Genomic DNA, 22,712 nt, shown 5'->3' with positions numbered 1-22,712 from the left:
CACGGTGCAAGCAGGAGGCCTCCAGTCAGTGCCAGCTCTTGTCAAGTGGGTCACAGGTGGGGTGAGAGTGGTGGTGTTGAGGAGCTGATTCCACTCCCTTTCCCAACCAAGACACTTCTGTCTGTAGCCCAGTCTGGTGGGGGGGGGGGCTTCTCCTTTGGAGGTTGGTCTTGAGATTCCCAGCAGGAGGGATCTGTGCTGTCACTTTTCCTGTTGAGGGTGCCACACACTGGGCCGGGCACCTGAGCTGGCACAGACCCTGATGAGACATAGGCAGGGGCCATGGTTCCATCTAGCCCAGTGTTGTCCACACTGACCAGCAGAGGCTGTTCAGGATTTCAGGCAGGGAATTTCAGGCAGACACTCAGCTAGAGCCGCGCTGGCCTGGCTCCCTGAACACTCTTCCTTTGTTGCATGAGAGTGGCTGCTGCTGCTGCTGCAAAGGCCTTTAGCCAGAAGGGTCAGCAGGGAGATGCGGCTAAAGCAAATCTTTTCCTGGAGGGGGGGATTCTTTGCGTATCTTGGGGTATTACCCCTTGCAAGGGGCTAGTGTCTTCTCCTCCAAGGTAGGACCATCTTTGCCTCTGGTGCTTCAGCTGACTTGGGTCTCCTCCAATCTTTTTGACGCTGAAGAAGTTGTGATGTTTGGTGGGATATTATCATGCATCCCCTTAAGCTTGTCTCCTCCAAGGAGAACACAGGATTTGGGTTCCAGGCTGCTTGTCGTCTTCACTGTATTTTTCTGGACACGTTTTTCCAGTTTGTCCAGGTCTTCCTTAAAATGTGGCACCCAGATTTGCCACAGGCCTGTCCAGGAGAGAGTGGGACTGTGGCTTCCTGTGATCTGGGCGTTGTGCTCCTGCTAAGGACACTTGAGAAGCTGCCTTAGCTTTTCTTTTGCAGCTGAATCACACTGGTGGCCCCAGTCCAGCTTAAGATCCGCTCAACACGCGCCCCCCCTTGCACATGAGGTGCTGCCAAGTCATGTCTCTCCCTTGCATTTGATTTGGCTTTGAACTTAAATGCAGCGCTTCACATTTGTCTCTGGTGCATTTGGCCTTGTTGGTTTTGGGCCAGGAGTCCGTGGTCCAGAGGGAGCTCTAAACTGGAAAGACGGATGCATCGCTCTGGAGTCCCAGCTCTGATGAAATTTTGCCACCAACCAAGCAAGCAAAATTAGAGACTTGCTAGCAGACATGAGTGGGAGAGGCCTGGAGCACCCGGGCGCAGCTCCGAGTCACCGGCTGTGAGCTCAGCCTCCTCCTTTCTCATCAGTGGCCTCCTCCTCCTGCGCCACTGTGTCAGCCAAGGTGTGGCTGAAGATGCTGTACCATCTGTGGCACAGCGAGAGCGTCTTGAGCATGGAGGCGCTGCTGGACCGCCTCGCAGGCCTCTGGCCTGAGTGACACGCAGCTGGAGAAGGAGACGCTCATCTCAGGTTTCCTCAAGTGGGAATGAACCTCCTGGTTATCGAGACCCAGAGTCAGCACCCACCATTCCACTGATGCCTGATTATTCCTTGCGCTTCCCTCTTGCCCTTGCTTTCAGTGTGGTGAAGGCTGCCCTTCAACCTTCACCATTAAACCGGCTATGCCTAAATGGGGGCCGTTGCCTATCTATGAGTTGCCTCGAGTTTTTATAACTGGCTGGTCAGGTGGCCGGGAAGCCTCTCCCCAAAGCAGAAATGTGAAAGCCTGGAGAAAAAAGCAGAAAAATTGGGGTAGTTTTTTTCCAAAATAAATGAGGGGGGGTAGCAGAAAAAATTGGGGTCATGGTCGCATTTTCCCAGTGTTTTTCGGGGCCTGCATATCTCTACCCCAAAGCCTTGGGCAGCAACAGAAAAGAGCAGAAGCGTTTCTAGAAAGAAAACTCTATGTGCCATGGTTTGAGTAATAATAATAATAATTTCTGATTTATACCCTGCACATTTATACCCCATCACATGACCCAGCAGCCTAGGCAAAGATTTGAGGGGAGGAGTTGAGCAGAGGCCGCTCTTGGGGCTACTCTCTGTTCCAGGGTCGGCTGGGTCCCTTTTGTGTGGGGGGAGGTCCATGCTTCTGAATGCCAGCTGCTGGAAACCAAAGGAGGGGGGAGTGTTGCTCTTGCCCTCGAGTCCTGCTTGGGGGCGTCTGGTTGGCCACTGTGAGGGCAGGGGGGTGGGCTTTGGCCTGATCCGGCAGGTGGACAGGCTCCTCTCATGTTCTCCTTGTTCCGCAATTGCTGCTAGAAATGTGCCGATCCTGCCACTGCCATTGTGTACTGTGCCATGCGAGGCACTTGCCTGCCTCTGGATCCTCAGATGTCTCCCTGTAATGACGCTCGTCTTCATCAGGCTGTCAGCGCTCCCTGCAAGGACTTCAAAACAAAGAACGGAGGGGGGGGGGTGTCTCAGTCACTCCTCCGATGTGTCATTGCTTGGCATCTGCACCAGCCCCCGCTTGCTCATTAAGCTTTCCCCCAGCGTTCCTTGTTAAAAGGACCTGCTTTCGTCTGTGCTGCAGCAGCGCACCAGGCAGCCTTGGGAAAGAGTTGGGGGTCTTGGCAAGTGGGGGGGTGTCCCAGGGCTGTGCCTGTGGCCCCAGGGTGCTCTGTGTCTGATCGTGCTTTCCCTCCTCTCTCTGGGCAGCTGCACTGCCCTAGGTCCTGTGTGGCCTTTTGAGGCAAGACAGGGGAGGGAGCCTCTGTCCCCCCCCCCCCCCCCGCTGTGTGTCCTGAGGAGGAGTTGGGGCTGCCGGCAGCCTTGCTGAGAAACGGGTGGGAGGTGATGTCCTGCAGGAACACTGCAATTCATGGACAGCCTAATCCCAGAGGGGCCCCAAAAGCAACTTTAGTCCAGATTGCTTTAAAAAATTGGTTCTAGGTGACCCAATTTGGGTGGCACGACTCAAAGTGAGTATTTTGATGTTGCATATATTTCACGAATCCCAAAGTTTGAGAGTCAGTAGCACAGATGTAGTAAAGGTGTGGGGATCTGTTGTGGAGCATCCCCGTTGAAGAACAGAACAGTGGTTAGCCACACCCAGTGTTTGAAACTACTGGTCTCTTGCGACCAAGCAAAGATGCCCGGGTGCTATTATGGTGTCTGACGTCTCCACTGCTTGGAGGTCCCTGCCTGGGGATCCCTGGATCCTGCTTGTTTTCACACTAGCAATGCATCCTGACCGTGATATTTTATCTGCACAATCAAAATGAATTTCAGGAACTACAAAGTCATATTGAAAAATAGAAGTTTCAAGCCGTCTGGCCCCCAAATGGCAACTGGCATTCCGTTTTGGCAACTGTAAGCCTGGTTTAAGGAGCCATTTGGTGCCTAGCTTATATATCTGAGCTTCTAGTGCTGCCCAGAAAGGTCCCCCATGACAGTTCAGGGCTCCAAAAATGTTGGTCTGCCGCTGGTTGGGGGACATTTTCACCCCATGTGTCTAGTATGCTTGCCTGCTAGGCAGGGACCCCGGCCCTTGCCGGTTCTGGTGGGGCTGCAGCTGACTTGGGAGGATGGAAAGGGCGGCCCTCTTCTGCTGTTTGAGCCTCAGCACTGCACAGCCTGGAGGAGGGGGCCTGGGTCTGCTTTGCCCGCCCTCTGAGCATTGGGCTCAGCACCCTCCGTGACTTTGCAAGGTCTCCTCCCCTTTCGCTCCTTCCTCCTGGAGCCCCTCAAGATCCTGCTTGGATGTGAAGAGCCAGCTCAGGGGCACAGGAGTTTGAAATGCCGGCTTGAGAGTGTGTTCCTTGCAGGGTGGGTGCAGCGGGTCATGGGGAGGGGGCTTGAAGAATGGGGATGGGACAAAGCCAGTGGTTGTTATACCCTCCCAGGACACAAAGGCTTCTCTCTCGCTCGCTCTCTCTCTCCCAGTTGTTTCTCTTTCCTGGGGAGGACAATGGCCAGCATTTACCCATCCTAGCAAATGGTGGGTGGTGTTCTTTGTCACCTGGGTGCTGAAGGAGACCTGAGCTTGTGTGTTTAAAAGGAAGGAGTTTGCAGGTGGAGGGTGCAGTGGGGCTGGGGGACAGAAGGAAAGGAAAGACATGGATTGTGGGTCTTCCAAGCAAGGAGGAGGAGGAGGGGGCAGCCAAGCTCTTTATGGATCTGTGGGTCACCACAGCACCTTGTATTGGGTTCCCAGGAATGGGGGTCCTTGAGAATCTTCTGATTTCAATGAAGCTGGCTTATGTGGCATGCCAGACCTTTTTTTTAACATTAAATTGTTCTCAGTGTGTTGTAATTGTTGTCATCTGCCCAGGGACCTTGGGGTGAAGGTTGTTTGCTGCTGCTGCTGCTATTTACAGTGGTACCTCAGGTTAAGAACTTAATTTGTTCTGGAGGTCCAATCTTAACCTGAAACTGTTCTTAACCTGAAGCACCACTTTAGCTAATGGGGCCTCCTGCTGCCGCCGCCGTGCAATTTCTGTTCTCATCCTGAAGCAAAGTTCTTACCCCGAGGTACTATTTCTGGGTTAGCGGAGTCTGCAACCTGAAGCATCTGTAACCCGAAGCGTCTGTAACCTGAGGTGCCGCTGTATTATCATTTATTAGGCTGCCTGCCAGGACCCCAGGAAGTGAAGGGGTCATCCTTCAAACAGAAGGCTGGCCAGAAGGGTGTGGCAAATGTACACTTGGTGGCCTCTTGGGTCTGAGAGGCTGGCCAGGGAAGCTGTGCTGCTCAACAAGGTGGCATCCTGCTCTGCGGCGGGGGGGGGGGGCCTTCCACGAGGGCTGCCTTACACCTTAGTTGGGGGGTGTTTCTTGCACTTGGAGCTCAGTGGCCTCTGTGCAGAGGGTGTCCTGCTCTCTCCCCACTGACTGACACTGCTGCGTGCTCAGCTGCTGCAGGGGGGAGAGGGGGCTGGTCTTAGGGGGGGGTTTTTTGGGGGGGGACAGTCAGGTCCACAGCTGCTGGCTGCAGTTGCTCTTTGGGCTGCACTTACTTTTTCCTCCATGTCTCCTCATATGGTCGGGTTGCTATTTTTCAAAAAGTGAAAATCCAGACACCAAAGTTGTTTTGGGCTATTTTTAAAGGAAAATTGGCAAAAAAAAGGCACTACCGACATGGGCTGCCATATGTCTGGATTTTCCTGGACATTTTGCCGATTTCTGCTGGGACGCAGCTTCCGACTGCCGTGTTCCAGGTATATCCGGGAAATTCTGGGCGTATGGCAACCCTGTGACCTCTGGAGAAGCAGCACCAAATTGTCCTGGCCCACGTAAGCCCCTTCCTGGGCGGGCAGGGCAGGGCTCTTTCAGGTTTTACATCCGTCAAGTGATGTATACAATTCGTTAAATAAATGAGTAAAACCAGCAAGTCCCTTCTGTGAGCTGCTGGGCCTCTCATCTTAGTGAGTGCTAAGTTGAGCTGCAGAATCCTTTGCCCCTCAGTCCACTCTGAGAGAGGTGGTCTCACTCGGAGACTGTGGCTTTGCTGGACCCGTCTGGACCTATTTTCTCTGCAGGCCCCTTTCCTGCTTGTGTCCACACTGGTCATGGGCCTGTTAGCTTTGTGTTGTCTCCAATTCTGCTTTGACAAATGCGTGAACAATCTGTGGGTGCCTTTGAGCTTCCTAGGCCTTTGAAAACCAAATGCTGGTTGACTTCTTCAACACACCTCATCCTGCATACAGATTGTGGGGGGCAGGTCCACTGGCCTTGTGTGGGGCCTGCCCCATTCCAAGTGTTCCTGTAGAGTATTCTGGGTCTGCCTGGTGCTCTCCCCACACTGCGCAAGAGTTGGAAGGGACCCCCAAGGATAATCTAGTTAAACACCCTGCAGTGCAGGAATCTCAGCTAAAGAGGGGGTGGTGGAGACGCTCCTTTGTGGGGAGCAAGAGTGCCCTGCCAATGCCCTGCCCTGATGTCCAGGGCTCCCGTTTCCCCTCCCACCTGCTAAGAGAGAGGGGACCACATTGCATAGCTACATGAGTGAGATGGGATGTCTATGGGCCACAGCAACTCTCCCTCCCCAAGCTTCAGGTCTGCTCTGATACGGCACCCGAGTACCCAGTATTGAGGTCTCAGTCCTACAGACCCAGCTGGTTTCCTCCTTCCCCATCAAGGCATGAGCAGCTGCAGACCTGAGGACTGGCTGGTGGGCAGCTAATGTCCGCCTTGTCCCCAGCTGACTGTGCCTTGGGCCCTATAGTTCCAAGCTGTGGGGGATCCTGGTGCAACAAGGACGTCTGCTTCTCCCTCCTGCAAGCGCCAGGCAAGGCTTGCTCTCCCAAGCTCCTCTGCTTCTCTGCAATTGCAGCTTCAGAGTAGACCCTATTTGCAACCATGCAGCCATCCAAAGGGAACGTGCCTCCCTCTCCTCCAGGTTTTGGGTCCAGCTCCAGCTTGTGGGAATGCAGGTTTTGTTTGATTCCCGGAGACCCCTCCCTCCTCCCCCTTTTCTTTCGATCCTGCCTCTCTCACACAATAGGAGCTGATGGTCTGTCTGGGAGCCTCTGAGCCGGCAGCTGTCAGGTCTGACTGCGCAGATTTCATGGCAAATGGGAGCTTCTGATGCTGATGGAGGGGCTGGGTTTGCCGCCAAGGGAGGCCGTGTTCAGGGGGCCTCTTTTATGCAACGAGATGCCAGGGAGGCAGAGGAGGTTGCTGAAGGGCTGCAAGAGGAAGGGCTTTCCAGGGGAGGGAAGCAGAGACCCTCTTTGCTGGGCCAGTCTTGGTGGTGCTGTTTTTTAAATATATTTTTCTTCCAGCTGCCAAAGAGGAATGGAGGATGTTTGCAGATATGTGGGGGTGGGGAGAGGACCAGGCAGCTGCAGCATCTTAAGGGCATATTGTCGGTAGGATGGCAGAGCTGCCAGGAGCAGCCGAGAAGGAGGCAGAGGTTCTGGCGGTCAAGAAGGGCTCTTCAGAGCAAAGGCCTAGCCAAGTCCAGCCGCCTCTTCTGACAGCAAACAACCAGATTCTCCCTGAACCTCCATGGCAGCTCAGATGGTTTCTGGGCCATCAGAAGAGCCCTGCAGCAGCAGCAGCAGCAGGGCAAAGGGGGACCATCTAGTCCAGCTCCTCTTCCCACAGGGACTGACCCAGTGCCCATAAGCAGGACCTGAGAGCAGCAGCAATTCCCCACCCCCCACATCACTTCCATCAACTGGTGTTTGGAGGCAATGGCGGCCTCAGACAGTGGAGGGGAGAGCACAGCTGTGGTGGCAAGTAGCCACTGAGAGCCATCCTTCCCAGGGTTAGAAACTCAAATATACAGTATATGCAAGGCTCCAAATGGCTCCTTAAACCAGGGCGTGTTTCTCGTGTGTGAAAACAGGCAAGGGCCAAGGATCCCCAAACAGGCACCTCCAGATGGGGGAGACATCTGGCACCCGGGCATCTTCACTTGGTTGCAAGTGGTCGACAGCCGGGGGCAAAAAGCCCCTGGAACCTGGTGAATTTCGAACGCTGATCCATCTGCAAGCCGTGCACCAGTTTTGATCCCACAGGGCCTCATGTTCCTCATCCCCACCAGCCACACTTCCCTCAGAGGACGGATGCAGGGCCAGCCCAAGACATTGTGCTGCCTGAGGCAGAGTAGCACCTGCTGCCCCCATCCCTCCCCTGGTCAGGGCACTCATAGCCTGCAGCCAAATTATTTTGGTGCCCATGTCTGCCTCCCTCCCTCCCTGTTGATAATCAGAAGTAGTAACAATAGGCTGCCTTTTTGGGGCACTTAAAAGCAGCTGCCACAGGCTGTTGCCTCACTTTCCCTCTTGGTAGGACCGGCCACAGGGTAAGTGGGCCACAAGAAAGGCCTCGGAGGCTGAGCCACGTTCTCAGAGAAGGTGCGGAGCTGCCCTCGTCCCAGACGATGGGTGGAATTCCATGAGGTGCTAAGGCAATTGTTCCGTCAGCAAAAGCACTTCTGTTTTCCACCAGGCAGAACGACCTCTCTTCCCCCCACCTCCAGCTCTGGGGGTTCTCCTGGCCCCCCAAGCAGATTTCGGGAGAGGAGGTCACACTGCACTAGCAGGACTTCTTGCACTTGCGTCAACCAGTGCAGCAACCTGGGTGAATCCGGGCCCATGTCCTCCAGCTGGGGTGTTCTGTGAGCCTGAGGAGCTGGTCTGGAGCAGCCTGTGCTGTGTCTTACCTGGCCGCGTTTTCTGAATTGCAGTGGCTCTGACCCTCAGCTGTCTCCTTGGGTGCGATCTCTGGGCCGTGTGGCCTCTGGGCATAAGTTGAACTGTGGAACTCCCTCCCACAATGATGGCAACCAACCTAGATGGCCTTAAAAGGAGAGGGGAGGGCTAGGAATGGCATGAGCCTGTTAAATGGATGACCTGTGACCTATGGAGTCTTGCCAGTGGGAGGGAGCAGCCCTGGCTCAGGCGTCCACGGCCCCTGACCTCCTTTGCCCTGTCCTCCTTTGCCAGAGCCATGCTCGCCAACGCTGCCACGATGCGGATCCTCATCAAGGGGGGGAAGGTGGTGAACGACGACTGCACCCTGGAGGCCGACGTCTACATTGAGAACGGCATCATCCAGCAGGTGGGCCGTGAGCTCATGATCCCTGGCGGAGCCAAGGTCATCGATGCCACCGGCAAGCTGGTTATCCCGGGGGGCATCGACACCAGCACCCACTTCCACCAGACCTTCATGAACGCCACCTGCGTGGATGACTTCTACCATGGCACCAAGGTAGTCTTCCTCCTCCTCCTCCTCTCTTGGTTGTGTGGTGCGGGGGGATGCCCAGCGGGTGGTCTGGTCTTGGGCATTGATGACCTGTCTCTCAGAGTAGGACAATTTCTGGGGAGACTTGAGATCTGTGGAATGGATGAGACATGAGGCGGGTCCACACCATCCATTTAAAGCAAATCCAACACACATTTAAAGCACACGACACAGTTTCCCCAATATCCTGGGAACTGTAGTCCCCCCCCCCACAGAAATACAGTTCCCTGCATCCTTGACAAACTACAGTTCCCAGGATTCTTTGAGGGAATTCATGTGCTTTCAGTGTGTTTTGAGTATAGTATGCTTTAAATGAGCAGTGAGCTCTGCCCCAGGAGTTGGGCAGCCAGCTGTGGACACTTCTGGCAGCCAGCATCCCCCTGAATCTATTTCCACAGGCACCTCCATTATTGCTGATCCAAATCTCATCATTTGCTGCAATGCCCCTCCATGCCACCCGTGCCCAGCAAAGAGCCAACTGAGCTGGCTCTGCGCAGGGCAGGAGTAAATAGATACAAGCCTCTCAGGCCTCCAAGGGCAGCCTCTGCCAACCTGGAACCCTCCAGATATTTTGGGTGTCAGCATCCACCAGTGCAAGACATGCACTTTCGTGGACTCCAGATCTCCCTCTGACCCAGGACTAACTCTGCCTTGCCATGCTCAGTGAGATCTGGCCTCTGGCCTCTTTCTTCACCCCCTTACTCCCCCCCCGGACAATGCTGGCCTGTCCCTTTCGCAAGGGGGCAGGCCTGCTGTGAGTGAAGCTTAAATGTTGTAAGCAGAGTCAAGAGCATTCCTAGTCAGCAACAGCCATGTGATTCCAGAGCCCCGTCTGCGCTGGGCAGAGGAGTGTGTAGCCGGCTGCCCTCCCTCGATGATTCCTGGCCACCCACTGCCTTGGCTGCCTTTTCTGGGGGGGGTTGGGGGCGGTGAGGCCTTTCCCTTCCCAAATGTGCTCCAGAACTGGGGGAAAGAACATCAGTGTTGACCAGTGGGGAGCGTGTGAAGTGGCAGGAGCCTCCCTGGCAGCTGTTGGGGCCTCTTCCTGGGGCAGCTTGGCTGAGCAGGTGGCAGCTGCTGGTGTCATTTGCAGGGCAGGTGTGGGAAGGAGTCGGGTCACCCCACGGCGGGGGCTGGTCTCCCTTGCATCACGGCCCCATTCTGCCCCTCATGGCATCCTGGGCCAGGCAGCAGCCTCAGCTTCTTCCGCCTTGCTCAAGAGGAGCCTGGTCAAAAGCCCCAGTTGCTTGCAAGGCCTGCGGGGGGGGCCGGATCTGGCCCCCCAGCCACCCACCTGCTCGGACTGGGCTGTATCTCTGCCCATCCGCCTGCCTGCCTGCCTGCCGGTCATCTTGGGGACTGGGGGGAGCTGTCCAGGCCTCTGGTGCTGAAAGTGCTCAGCTCCTTTGCTCAACACAAGGCAAAAGCACCAGACTCCACAGAAGAGCAGGAGTTCGTTTGTTTTCAATTTTGAAAAAAATACCAAGCCAGAAGGTGGTAGAACTAGAACTCAGATTACTAATATTTTTATAGGAATTGTTTTTAGAATTTCTACTTTGTTTGTTTCTTTTTTCCCCTTTACCAAGCAAACCCAAAGTGGCTTTCAAAAAGATGCAACCTACTAATGCTCTTTTTAAAAAAAATGTTCCAAACAGAGCTATCGTAAAGGGAACAGGATTGAAATAACAGCCAGATAAGCATTCATTGTTTATTTCATTTCTTCCTGTGAGGCACCCCAAGTGATTGACGATCTAATAAAAATGTAGGCTGGTGTTCAACTAAGTTTTTCTGCCTGTGCAAGGATAGTTCTTGTACAAAGGGGTTCCTCCCCTCTCCAGCCGTGCACAGCCCCCCCCCCCAATCTGATTTGGGTTGGTGGAACTTCTAGAACAGATTTAGGCGGTGGGGAAATGGGAAGAATGTTCCATCATGCAAGAAGAAATCATCTGACTAATAGAATGCCCCATGTTGAAAACAGCTGAAACAACTATGGTTTTTAAAAAAGCATTCGGGCAAGTTCTACTCAGAGCAGCCCTTTCAAAATTAATGGACCTAACTTAGTTGTGTGCATTAAGTTCAGGAGGTCTACTCTGAGTAGAATTTTGCTGAACACCACCCACCCACTTGGCTGCTGTGCATGAATTCTTGAGAAATGGCCTTCTGGCTGTGCACAGACTTGCCTTCTCGGAGCAGTGAGCCGGCTGTGGATCTACACACTCCCCTTTTTTGACAGGTGTGCAGCTGTTCTAGCACAGAATCAGGCCCATGACGTCCCCCTGTTTCCAACAGAAGCCAGCTCTGCAGAGGGCGGATTGAATGAGCTGTGCTTAACATCACAAAGCCTCCTCCCTCCCCATCTAGCTGCTCAGTCCCTTGCGCCAGTCACGGCGCCACTGTCTCCTCTGCCATGAACAGTGTTCCAAATACAGTGGACGCTCGGGTTGCAAACGTGATCCGTGCGGGATGCATGTTTGCAACCCGCAGCGGCGCATCTGCACACGTGTGGGTCGCGATTTGGTGCTTCTGCGCATGTGCAAAGCCGAATTTAGTGCTTCTGCACATGCATGACTGCTGATACCCGGAAGTAACCCGTTCCGGTACTTCTGGGTTTTGGCAGTCTTTAACCTGAAAAAACGCAACCTGAAGCGTCTGTAACCCAAGGTATGACTGTATTTACCAGAAGGGCTGGCTTCTCAAAGAGTGCTCTGGAGAAATGCTTCATCATCCTCTGAGGCACTGGCTCTTTCCTTCCTTCTGTGGGTATGTCTAGGGCTGCAGCCATGCTCTCCACCTGTGCCCCCCCCAAGAAGAGAATGTGGGGAAGGGGAGACATCTGTGACCCTCTGGTGCTGCTTAGCTACAGCTCCCACCCTCCCTGGCCATTGGCTGTCCTGACTACAGTTGGTGGGTGTGGGGAGTCCAGCAGCCCTTGGGGGGGGGGCTTCCAATCTTCCCCACCTGCAGAGTCTTGGTCAAGCCTCTTGTGGCTGGTGTGCTGCAGACCAGGGTGCCTGTGAGGGCAAGGGTTGGTGGCTTGCTGTTGTAGGAATGCGCTCTGCACATGCTCACATCATGTTTGCCGTGGTTCAATCCCTGGCGTTCAATGTAGCTTCTGGGCACTGAGCCCCTTCACCTAAATTTAGGCTGTGAGTAAAGTCTCTTCTATCCCCCACCAACCTGTCCCCCCCCCCTCTCTCTCTCTCCATTTTCCTGACGTGCCAGGAGAACTGTTGGGGCAGCTTGGGCAGCCCAGGGAAGAAGTGTGTTTAGTCCTGAGTGCCCAGTGCTGAGCACAACCAGGGCAATAGAAAGGGGGCTTCTGCTTCTGCTCACCAACCACCTCCTCCCTGCCCCCCCCCACGAGGTCTCGGCCTTGGGTTCCTCTTGAAATTGTGAAGGCCTTGGAACCCAGAACCCTCATGCAGGGTCCTTGAGGGAATGTAGGCAAGGCAGCCAGCTTCTCCCTCGCCTCCCGCCCCCCCTCAAAAAAAGCAGCTTTGGGGATTAGCTGATGTCCCACAAGTGTCAGCTGAGGACAGAGCCTTCCCTTTGCATTAGCAAGAAATGCTTCCTGCTGGCTCCTGACCCAGGGCCTCCACGCCAGGAAGGCTGCAGGGCTTGCAAACTCTGGGTTGGGCGTTGGTGGTTCACTCCTCTGGAAGCTCTTTTGGGGTTTCCACGAGGGCATCTCTCACCAGCTTCCCTTTGCCCCTGTGCCCAGGCTGCCCTGGTGGGGGGAACCACGATGGTGATTGGGCACGTGCTTCCGGACAAGGACATCTCCCTCCTGGACGCCTACGAAAAGTGCCGCAGCCTGGCCGACCCCAAGGTGTGCTGCGACTACGCCCTGCACATGGGCATCACCTGGTGGGCACCAAAGGTAAGAGGGCAGGGGGCGCACAGGGGGGTGGGCTTGTTGGTCTCCCTGACTCAGAATGAGGAGGTCCTTTGCCTTGACTGGCAGCGGGTCCTTAGGGTTCCGAAAGTGGAGTCTTGTAAGAGCACAAGGAGTAATAATACAACAAAACAACACCACCACAAACTGGCTTATAAGTATAAAACCAAATTTACTAGAATAATAGCTAGAATAGAGATAGACTTGTAACCATTCAGACAACAAACATACTAAGGCAGTGTTTCCCAACCAGTGTTCCGCGGCACACTAGTGTGCCGCGAGATGTTGCCTGGTGTGCCGCGAGATGTTGCCTGAAGGGAGGCGGGCGAGGGCGTTTGCTTCCTGGAGGACGGAGCGAGGGCGCCCCCTGCTGGGCCGGGGCTCGCTCTCCCCAGAGGGTAAATCTGGATCAAATGGGGCGAGGGGCGGGCAGAATTCTGGGGGCCACTGATGCCCTACAGACCCCCCCAAGTCCTCTGGGGCGCGCGCTCTGCTGGGCTCTTTTCGGTCGTCGTGCTTGTGGGAAGCCGCCCCTTCCCTGGGCGACGTGCCGCCTCGCGACTCCGGAGTCAGTCCCGCGGGCTCTCGGAGGGACTCGCGAGCGACGGCGCGGCGGCTCCGGGGCGCGCTCAGCCGGGCCCCTGCGCACCCCCGCGCAGCCCCTGCTGCAGCTGCCCGGCTTGGAGCGCGACGCGGAGCCGGCCGGGCTTGGAGGCGCCCAGGTAGGGCCGAGCCGGGCGGGGGCGGGGAGGTCTCGGTCTGCTGCAGGCGCAGGAGGGCGAGCGGGAGAGGGGGAGCCGTCGGGTCTCCTGGAAGGAAGCGAGGCGGCGGCTGAGGGGGATGCAGCCCCGTCCCCAGCAACAGGCGCTCCTCGAAGTGAGGCCACAAGTCGGGGCTCGGACAGGGCCTGGAAGCAGCGGCCCCGGCTCTTGGGAGCGGAGAAGGGGACTTCGAAAGCGGCCTGGAGGAGAAAAGCCCCGAAGCAGCGAGAGCGGGGAGTGTGCTGCCTTGCCCAGGCCTCCTCGCTTTGTGCCGTCCGCTGCCGGGAGCAGGACACGGGGGCTCCTCGTTCGCATGCTTTCCCGGGTGATCGGTGAGGGTTAGGGTTAGGGTTAGGGTCCCTCAGTCCCTCGGTTTGCTGCCTCCTCCCCCCCACCCCCAAAGCTTGGAGGTTCCCCGGCAAGGGGGAGGGAAAAAAATTGAAAGTTACACTTTCGTGCGTCCCTCCCGGCGTGACGCTGCGCGCTGACGTCACGGGGCTGTAATGGTGGTGTGCCTTGATATTTTTTTCATCAAACAAGTGTGCCTTTGCCCAAAAAAGGTTGGGAAACACTGTACTAAGGTGCCATGTGCAAGACAAAGCCTGGAGATACTGTAAACGTGGAGTGGATAAATGTACAGCTCTACCTTAATAAGTTACATGCTCAGTAAACATTACCTAGACTGGATAAATGAATCGTTCAACAAGTAGCGTAAGTCCAGCCACAGAACGGCAACCCCGTGCCACCACAACGGCAAGGGTAGCCCACTGGAGAATATGAAAAGGGTTTTCCAAGCTGTTTTTCAAAGATTGAACTGGATGAGATGTTCTTCAGTGGGTCTTGGGTTGGAAACACAAAGCCGTATGCACGGATCAATCATGGGAAGGCAAATCAAAGCCGCCACCCTGGTGAGAATAACGCAGGTGGGCAAAAGGAGACTGTTGTTCTCTGGATATATTACAGGTTTCGCTACACGCTTCATCAGTCCGAAAAGCCAGTCATACAAAACGGTTTGCTCAGGATAAAGAAAGTATTCACAGGCCTGCCAGATCAGGCCAAAAGCCCATTGCATTCTGCATCCTCTTCTCACAGTGACCAGCCAGATTCCCATTATGGGAAACCTGCAAGCAGGACCTCAGCCCGAGAGCCCCTTCCCCTCCCGTGGTTTCCTGTGGCAGGGAGTTCCATAGATTAACTTTGCACTGCATTAAGAAGTCCTCTCTTTTATCCTTCCCAAATCTTCCCACTTTCAACCTCATTTGAAGCCACAAATTCTGGTGTCAGGAGAAGAGAAAAACTTTCCCCTTTTCTCTGTGCCATGCAGATTTAAATTCTTCTTTTTAAAAATTTTGTTTATGATTTCCAGGTTTATATATTTCATTAACTTTACAGTCAGTTTAACATTTCCAAACTTGACTCCCTTCCCCCTCTTTCTGCGGTTCCTTACATTTATTTTTAATATCTTCTGCATACCAAATTAACTTGTAAATTTAATTTTTCTTATCTGTTTACAATTAAATTTTCAATAAACTATTTCTATTCCTTTATAAAAAGTTTGTTATCTTGATTTCTTATTTTTCCGGTATGTTTTGCGATTTCTGCATATTCCGTAATTTTGCCATCGTTTTGCCTCTTAACTCCCCTTTAACCTAAAAAGCCCCCAACGCTTCAAACTTTCTTCACGGGGGGGGGCGTACTCCATCTGCCTGACCCTTCTGGTTGCCCTCACTGCAGCCCCTTGGGCAGGGAGCCTGGGGCTTTGCCCCTTCTCCAGTGGTGCCACCTCCATGCCCCTCGGCCATGTCTCCTTCTCCCAGTGCTTCTGCAGCCATCCAGCTGCCAGCCTCCCCACCTGCTCCAGCCTGCGGAGATTTCCCTCAGGCCAACTGCCGGGCCCTGGCAGGATCTCAAGGCCAGGGGTCTCAAGCATGCCTGCCAGCCATCACATGGCCTCCAGCTGCTTCAAGGGCCGGGGAGCATCTGCTGGCTGGTAATTCTGGATTAGACCCCTGCCCACAGCCATCTTGTTTCCCAGCCCCAGCTGGGTGGCTTGACCTCCTTAGCCTCTTGTTTGGGTGTTTGTGGCTCAGCTCCTTCCTCCTCTCGGCCCCCTGGCAGCTGTAACGGCCCTTCCTTTCCCTCCGCGGTTGGCCACTCCCCCCTCCTCCAGATTCCCCTCTTTGGTGGGCTTTGGCGCTGCCTCGCCTGGCTTCTGGCACTGGGAGAAGATGCCCCCCACTTGTGTCTTACCTGCGCAGGACCATTTCATCACAGCTTGGGGCACCCAGATGCGGCCTCTGTCTTCTGTAGTGGCAACTGCCCTGTGGAACACCATTCCACCAGATGTCAAGGAATTAAAGAACTAATTGACTTTTAGCCCTGTATGGGGAAGTTGTTAATGCTTATTGTGTTTTTAATATTTTGTTGGGAGCTGCCCAGAGTGGCTGGGGCAGCCCAGTCAGATGGGCAGCATATAATAAAAAAGTATTATTATTATTATTATTACCAAACATAGACCAGCGACCTGCACAGAATACAGAGACAGAACATGCCTCTTGAACAAGGCATGAGCATGCCTGGATGCAGAGCAGATTCCTGGAAGAGGACCCTAGAGCAGAGATGCCCCCTTCTGTGCTCCAGAGGACCCTCCCCACTTTCCCCTCCCATTGGTGGAGGTTCAGTTTGGAGCAAGATGCTCCAAACACATGCAGGGCCAAAGAGTCCATTGCTCAAAGACAGGGCCAGCTCCTCACAGATCCAGGCCCAGAGCAGCGTGTTCCAGGTGACTCGAGTGAGTGAGCCAGTCTGCAGAGGAAAGCTGGAAACAATGTCGGGAGACATTGTGATGTGGGGATTGGGAGCCTCTTGAGGTGGGGGGGGTGCAGCCAGACAAGAGGGAGCATGGCCGCCTTGGAACATCAAAGCAATAAGTACATGAGTGTCCATTGCTTCCTGCTTCCAAACATACCACTGTAAACAGGAAGGTCTGGAAATGTTCAGGATTTGCACCAACTTCCACATGAGACCCCTAGCTCACCTTCCTGTGCTCATCAGGGCCTTAGATTTGGGCACATTAGATGAGCTCGATACCTCAAGGCCTGTGGCTTTGGCCCTCTGCGTTCGGCTCGCAGCATTTCCATGGCTGCCAGGGTGTCAGTGGGCAGGTGAGACCTTTGGGCGAATGACGCCTGCCCCTTCTGCCTCAGGTGAAGGCCGAGATGGAGACCCTGGTGCGGGAGAAGGGCATCAACTCCTTCCAGATGTTCATGACCTACAAGGACTTGTACATGCTGCGGGACAGCGAGCTCTACCAGGTCTTCCACGCCTGCAAGGACATTGGCGCCATCGCCCGCGTCCACGCCGAGAATGGAGAGCTGGTGGCCGAGGTAAGCTGCTCGGGGGGCAGGGGGGGGCGCGGCGGGGCTGCAGCCGGGGGTGGCAGTGGAAGGGGCAGATCCCATCAGCTGATCCATAGGCTCTCCTCCCCTGGGAGAGGGGAGGAAGAGGCAGGGACCAGCAAGGGGGCAGGAAGAAAGTGACCCCTGTCCCCGCCTACCCCAGACTGACCCTCTCTTTTGCCTTTCCCTGCAGGGGGCCAGGGAAGCCCTGGAGCTGGGCATCACCGGCCCAGAAGGGATCGAGATCAGCCGGCCGGAGGAGGTAAGGGTGCCCACCAAGGAAGGAAGTGTTGCGTTCCCAAAGCAAGGAAGAATTGGACTCTGATTAATAGAATACACACGAGGCTTGACCAGCAAGACTCTCTGAGGAGTGCCAATAATAATTCCCTCCTCACCCCTTGGCCCAGGTCGTTTTATTCACAAAAGAACTTTTTACACAGTGTTTGTAAGAACCAATCAGATTTCCTCCGAGCATTTAAAAAAACCCCACGTGGGGACAAAGTTAAAGTTAAAACTACAAAGAGCTAATTTGAGCATGCATGCGTAGTTCAGAGTAAAAAAAATAGGAAAGAAGGAGGAATGCTTTGAGAAAACCCTGGAAGTCATAAACAGGAGTAAACACGAGAGGAAGGATGGCAGAATTTACCATCTCCTTGTGAACTCTCTTCCTGGCCCTTAAGATCTATCTAAAGATTGACAAACTACATCAAAGTAACCTACTATCTTTATGTACTGAGGATGTCTGGTGAAGCAACTGGCCTGTGTTCCAGAATGCTTATACGTGTCTGTCAGGCGTAGAGAAAGCAAATGGCAGAGGTGCAGAGGCTTGTGGGATTCGATCAGAAGTTATTGTCAATGAATCAAGCCCAGTCAATGCAATGCAAAACACTGACACAATGGCTTGCTCCATATTTCATAATTCCTCATAGCAATCCCACCCGACCTCCACAAGGAAGGAGACACACCCATGAATGAACACACCTGCCCTGCTAGTAATCTCACTCCCCCCAAGGCCCAAGAGAGAAGGGGGCAGTTTGGGACTTGCAGGGTCTCCTTGCCAAGGCTGCCAATTGCCTGGTGACTGTTTTCAGAGGGCGGTTCTTCCACCAGCCAGGAAGAACGACCAGGAGGAAGGCGGTGGAGGAGGGATTTGGCTGCCCATGCGAGGTTGGGGGCAGCTGGCTGAGCTTGTGGGTGCTGCTCATAAGTGGGGGGTTTATCATGGCCATTGGTGGTGGGTGGGGGGACATCTCTGCCCCACTGAGCTCCAGGACCCACCAGCTGCAGCTGAAAAGAAGTGAGGTCCCCCACCCATGCCCACTGGCTTCACTGCGGCAGGCACTTGCCCAGTTTGTGCCCCGTCCCATGAGCTTGAGCAGTTGGTCACTCCTGAGGGGGAAGTGTTGGGGTTCTGTTGGCACCTGCAGGCACTGACTGCCTCATATCTCTCTCTCTCTCTCTCTCTCTCTGCATCGCAGTTGGAAGCTGAAGCTACGCATCGGGTCATCACCATCGCAAACCGGGTGAGCAGCCTTACCTGCCCCCTCTTTCTGCTGCAGAGGACTGAGGCTGGGTCTTCTTGCTCAACTGGGTGGGGGCCCCTTTGCCATCCCAGGTGGATGGATGCCTTGGACTCCGTGCCCAGGTCTCTCTCATTGCCCCAACCCCCCTGACGCCTTTCCTCTTCTTTTTGTCCTCCTCCCTCGCCAGACTCACTGCCCCGTCTACCTGGTCAACGTTTCCAGCATGTCAGCCGGGGACGTCATTGCCACCGCCAAGATGCAAGGTGAGTGGCCTTCCCTGGATCTGGAGCAGGAGGTGCCCACACGGCAACTGCAAGGGGAGATGGCAAGCTGCCCTTGGCATGTCCCGGCCCCTGGACCCATCCTGTCCCTCCTTGCTAGCCGTTGCAAGGAGTGGGTCTTTTCTCCCCAATCGGCTGGGGTGCCTGTTTTGGGGTGCCCTCTGGGTCCCTCCCAACTCTGCAATTAACCTTCCCGGACCCTGAGATCGCCCTCTGAGGCCCTTCTCTGTGTGCCTCCTCTATGATCTCTCCAGAGGGTGGCAACACAAGAACGGGCCTTCTCTGTGGTGGCTCCCCATTTGTGGAATGCTCTCCCCAGGGAGGCTCGCCTGGCGCCTTCCTTACAGATCTTGATGTGCCAGGTGAAAACGTTCCTTTTTTAACCAGGCCTTGGGCTGATTAATATTCTACATCCTTCTCACTGTGCCTGTGGGAAGGTTGGGGTTATTGTTTTGCTGTTTTGTTTTGTTTCTCATGTTTTTATCCTGCATTTTATTATTCTGTGAACCGCCCTGAAACCTTATGATGAAGGGCGGTATATAAATCCAATAAGTAAAAATTAAAAAACCAAACACAACTCTGTGAGCAAAGTGTCTCCGGCACCCCCCCTCGATTGCACAGCAGAGCGATGCGCCCCGCAAGTCCTGCCTCTGGCTGCTGTGGGGCTCTCGAGGAAACCACCCTCCTCCTCGCCCCACGGCCAGGCCTGATGTCCCTCCCCTTGCTTCCCCGCAGGGAAGGTGGTGTACGCAGAGACCACCACGGCCCACACTGCGCTGACGGGCTTGCACTACTACCACCAGGACTGGTCCCACGCGGCGGCTTACGTCACTGTTCCGCCCTTGCGGCTGGACACCAACACCTCCACCTACCTCATGAGCCTGCTTGCCAAGTAAGGGGGCCTGGGCTGGGGGAGGATGAAGGGAGAGGAGGAGGAAGAGGAAGGAGGTCCTGGAACGGAGGGAGGGAAGGAAGGGGTGGATTTGCGTGGAGAGGCCGAGAAGCCCCCTCCCTGTCAGCTGGCGAGGTGGTTGCTAAGACCATCTCTCCCCGCAGTGACACCCTGAACGTGGTGGCCTCCGACCACCGGCCCTTCACCACCAAGCAGAAGGCCATGGGCAAGGAGGACTTCACCAAGATCCCCCACGGAGTCAGCGGAGTGCAGGACCGCATGGCCGTCATCTGGGAACGGGGAGTGGTAGGTGGAGGCACCCCACGGGAAACGGGAGAGGCCCCCCTGCTGCCCCCATCCCGCCATGGGGAGGGGAGGGGGCCTGGGGTGTATGTGAGAGGCTGCCAAGCAAGGAATTGACTCTTCATTGTCGAAGGGACGCTTGCAAGTGGGGGAAAGGCATGTCCTTCAGCCCCACATCTCTCAGCTCCTCCCAGGCGGTTGCCACCACAGAGACCTCTGCTTATGTCTCTTCCCCACCTGAGCTGCCTGCCAGCAGGAGAAGACTGCGCCTGCACGTGACCCGCCTCTGCTTCTCTCTCTTCCATCCTCTCCTGGTCCTGCCAGGCAGGAGAGGTGGGGGGCAGGAGACGGCGGTGTGGAAGCCCTTGACTCTCCCCCCTACTGAGCCGTCTCCCTCCTCTGCTGCTGTTCTTCATTCTCCACTTCTGACCCCCAATCACCGATCCCTTTCCCCAAGTCAGGCTCCAGTGCCCCTTCTCCCCAGAATGCAGCCATCACTCCCTGTGGCTCCACCCAGTCCCTGACTTGCCAGTGTGGTGTAGTGGTTAAGAGTGGAGGACTCGTAATCTGGTGAACGGGGTTCGCTTCCCTGCTCCTCCACATGCAGCTGCTGGGTGACCTTGGGCCAGTCACACTTCTCTGAAGTCTCTCAGCCCCACTCACCTCACAGAGTGTTTGTTGGGGGGGAGGAAGGGAAAGGAGAATGTCAGCCGCTTTGAGACGCCTGAGGGTAGTGATAAAGCGGGATATCAAATCCAAACTCTTCTTCTTCTTCCCTTTGCTCGGTGCAGAGGGACAAAGGCTGGCAGGAGAGGCTTGGAGGAAGCCCTGCTGGGGCCCCTCTGCTGGGTGGCTGCCCGCATGAGAAAGAAAGGGGCTCAGGGCAGGGCGCCCCCAACCCAGCCTTGCAGCAACACTCAGCGCTGAGCCCGCAGCAGAGCTCCCCTTGCCTGCTTCCCTGCCACCAGCACAGCCTGTCCTCCAGCAGCCAGGGGGCATACACACCAACATGGGGGGGGGATGCTCCAGGATCCATCCCAGTACCACCCCCCAGACATCTGCAAGAGGGGGAGAGAATCCCATGGCAGTCCTGTGGAGGGGGCTTGGCGAGGCCATTTCAAAGGCAGCAATCCTAGCCAGGGAGTGGTCCTCTGGTGGTGGTGGGGGGTCTCCCCGAGCGTTTCCCATCAGCTGCCCCCTGCCCCCCAGCTCCTGCCAAGTCCTCTGACCTCTCTCTCCCCTCAGGTGGGGGGCAAGATGGACGAGAACCGCTTTGTCGCCATCACCAGCTCCAACGCTGCCAAGATCTACAACATGTACCCCCGCAAAGGCCGCATCATCCCTGGGGCCGATGCAGACGTGGTCGTGTGGGACCCAGAGGCCACCAAGTAGGTGGGGGGGGGACACAAAGGGGCCACAAGGAACAGGGAGGGGGCTGGGTGTCAGCAGGGCCATGTTGGAAGTGGCAGCCTGGGGCTTATGGGCTGTGAGAAGAGGGGAGTTGACTGGGGGGGGGCTCGCTTTGGCCTGATGCTGCTTCAGAAGCCAGGCTCCCCTCCCCTCCTGCTGGCTGCCTCCCCAGGGAAGCGAGGGGGGGGGAAGAGAAGGATGCTCACAGAGATAAGAGGTTCTCCCCAGCATCATGGCTGTGTGTCCGGCACTTGCTGCATCAGTTTATTTGATGGAATGATATATTATTTCATACAATTTATATGCTTCCTGATGGTTTGAAGAAACACACAAATAAACCTCCAAGTGGCTTACAAAAAAAGATAAAACAATAACATGGTCAATAACAGACATTAGAAAGTTCAGAAAGACTTCCAGGAGGACAAAATAACAGTAGACTAAAAACAGAACAAAACCTCCATCAGCTTTCTAAACTTCTGGGTCGGTTTGTCCAAACCAGAATGTTTCCAGCATGTATTGGATTTCCAGTGGTTCTTGTTGCTGGGGTTTCTTTTAACTGCCGATTGCTTCAAGGCGTTTTTGTGGGAAGCCATTCGTAAGTCAACTCAACAGGTGATGAGGAAAGGCTTCATCCTCACCCTGCCCCCTCCCCAACCAGGCTTGCCTTTCTGCCACAGAGGCAGTGGGGGGGGGGCATAGGAAGTTGCCTTGTTCCATGTCAGACCCCCACTCCATCTAGCCCAATGTCGTCTGCACTGACCGGCAACAGAAGCAGCAGCTCTCCATGTTTTCAGGCAGGCGCCTTTTTTGCAGCGCTGCTTGGAGATGCATTGGGCACTGAGCCTGTGGCTTTATGCATGCCAGGCGCGTTCTCTACCCTTCCTCTGAAGCTGCAAGCCGTGTTGGCTGGAGCTCAAGGGAGGGGCAGTCGAAAACAGCTGGAGGGCGTCAGGTTGGGGAGGGCTGCCTTCCCAAACTCCCGTCACTGTTCAGAAATGAGCTGGAACTCCCAGTGAACAAGCCTCTTCTGGCTGGAACCCCTGAAGGCGTCTCTGCTTCTCAGGAAAAGACACCCAGTTTCAGTGCCGAAAGAAGGGCTCCAGTTTCGCCAGACCCCTTAAGTCCCTTTAGTGCATGGGCAGAGAAGGACCCACTTGCTTCTGGGGCCTGCGCAAAGGTCTCTCTTCTTCCTCCTCCTCAGTTGCGCAGGAGCAAACTACTGTCCTCCTTGCCCAACAGATGCTTGCAATACATTTCCCTGTGCTCTGATCCTGCTGCTTTCACAGCACACAGTAGATGGCGCAAACGCACCAATGCGTCCCGCTTCTGCCAGGGGAAGGGGACACCCTGAGCTGCAGCTAAATCTTGCAGCGTGGAGTCCTCCTGGTCAGGGTGCCAGGGAACCAGCCACACTGTCTCTCAGGATGCCCCGTTCCATTCCCCCTCTGCCACCTTTGGCAAGAAGCAGAAGGGCTTTTTTTGGCCCTACTTCTGCAGCCTTGCAGGGCACCTCTCCCCAAACCTGTTGATCCATCCCTCGGGCTGGGGCTCCTCCATCGCTGCTCACGGGATCAGCACATGTAT

At 55.2% G+C, this 22,712-nt stretch overlaps 1 protein-coding gene across 2 annotated transcripts in view; it reads left to right on the top strand.

The window, feature by feature from the left end:
- Positions 1-22,712, top strand: part of DPYSL5 (dihydropyrimidinase like 5) — a 36,547-nt gene that overhangs the window by 6,058 nt on the left and 7,777 nt on the right. For both annotated transcript variants that reach the window (XM_081904125.1, XM_081904124.1), the window contains exons 2-10: positions 8,368-8,632; positions 12,387-12,545; positions 16,528-16,707; positions 16,913-16,981; positions 18,198-18,242; positions 18,430-18,505; positions 19,259-19,415; positions 19,580-19,721; positions 20,964-21,106. In XM_081904125.1, the coding sequence (XP_081760251.1) occupies positions 8,372-8,632; positions 12,387-12,545; positions 16,528-16,707; positions 16,913-16,981; positions 18,198-18,242; positions 18,430-18,505; positions 19,259-19,415; positions 19,580-19,721; positions 20,964-21,106 (1,232 nt within the window). In that variant the 5' untranslated portion in view covers positions 8,368-8,371. The remainder of the gene's footprint in view (positions 1-8,367; positions 8,633-12,386; positions 12,546-16,527; positions 16,708-16,912; positions 16,982-18,197; positions 18,243-18,429; positions 18,506-19,258; positions 19,416-19,579; positions 19,722-20,963; positions 21,107-22,712) is intronic.

This window comes from Podarcis melisellensis (genome assembly GCF_964234715.1).
Source record: "Podarcis melisellensis genome assembly, chromosome: 3".
Lineage (NCBI taxonomy): Eukaryota > Metazoa > Chordata > Lepidosauria > Squamata > Lacertidae > Podarcis > Podarcis melisellensis.
The sequence above is the reverse complement of the archived record's forward strand: the minus strand, read 5'-3'. Positions and strand labels throughout refer to the sequence as shown.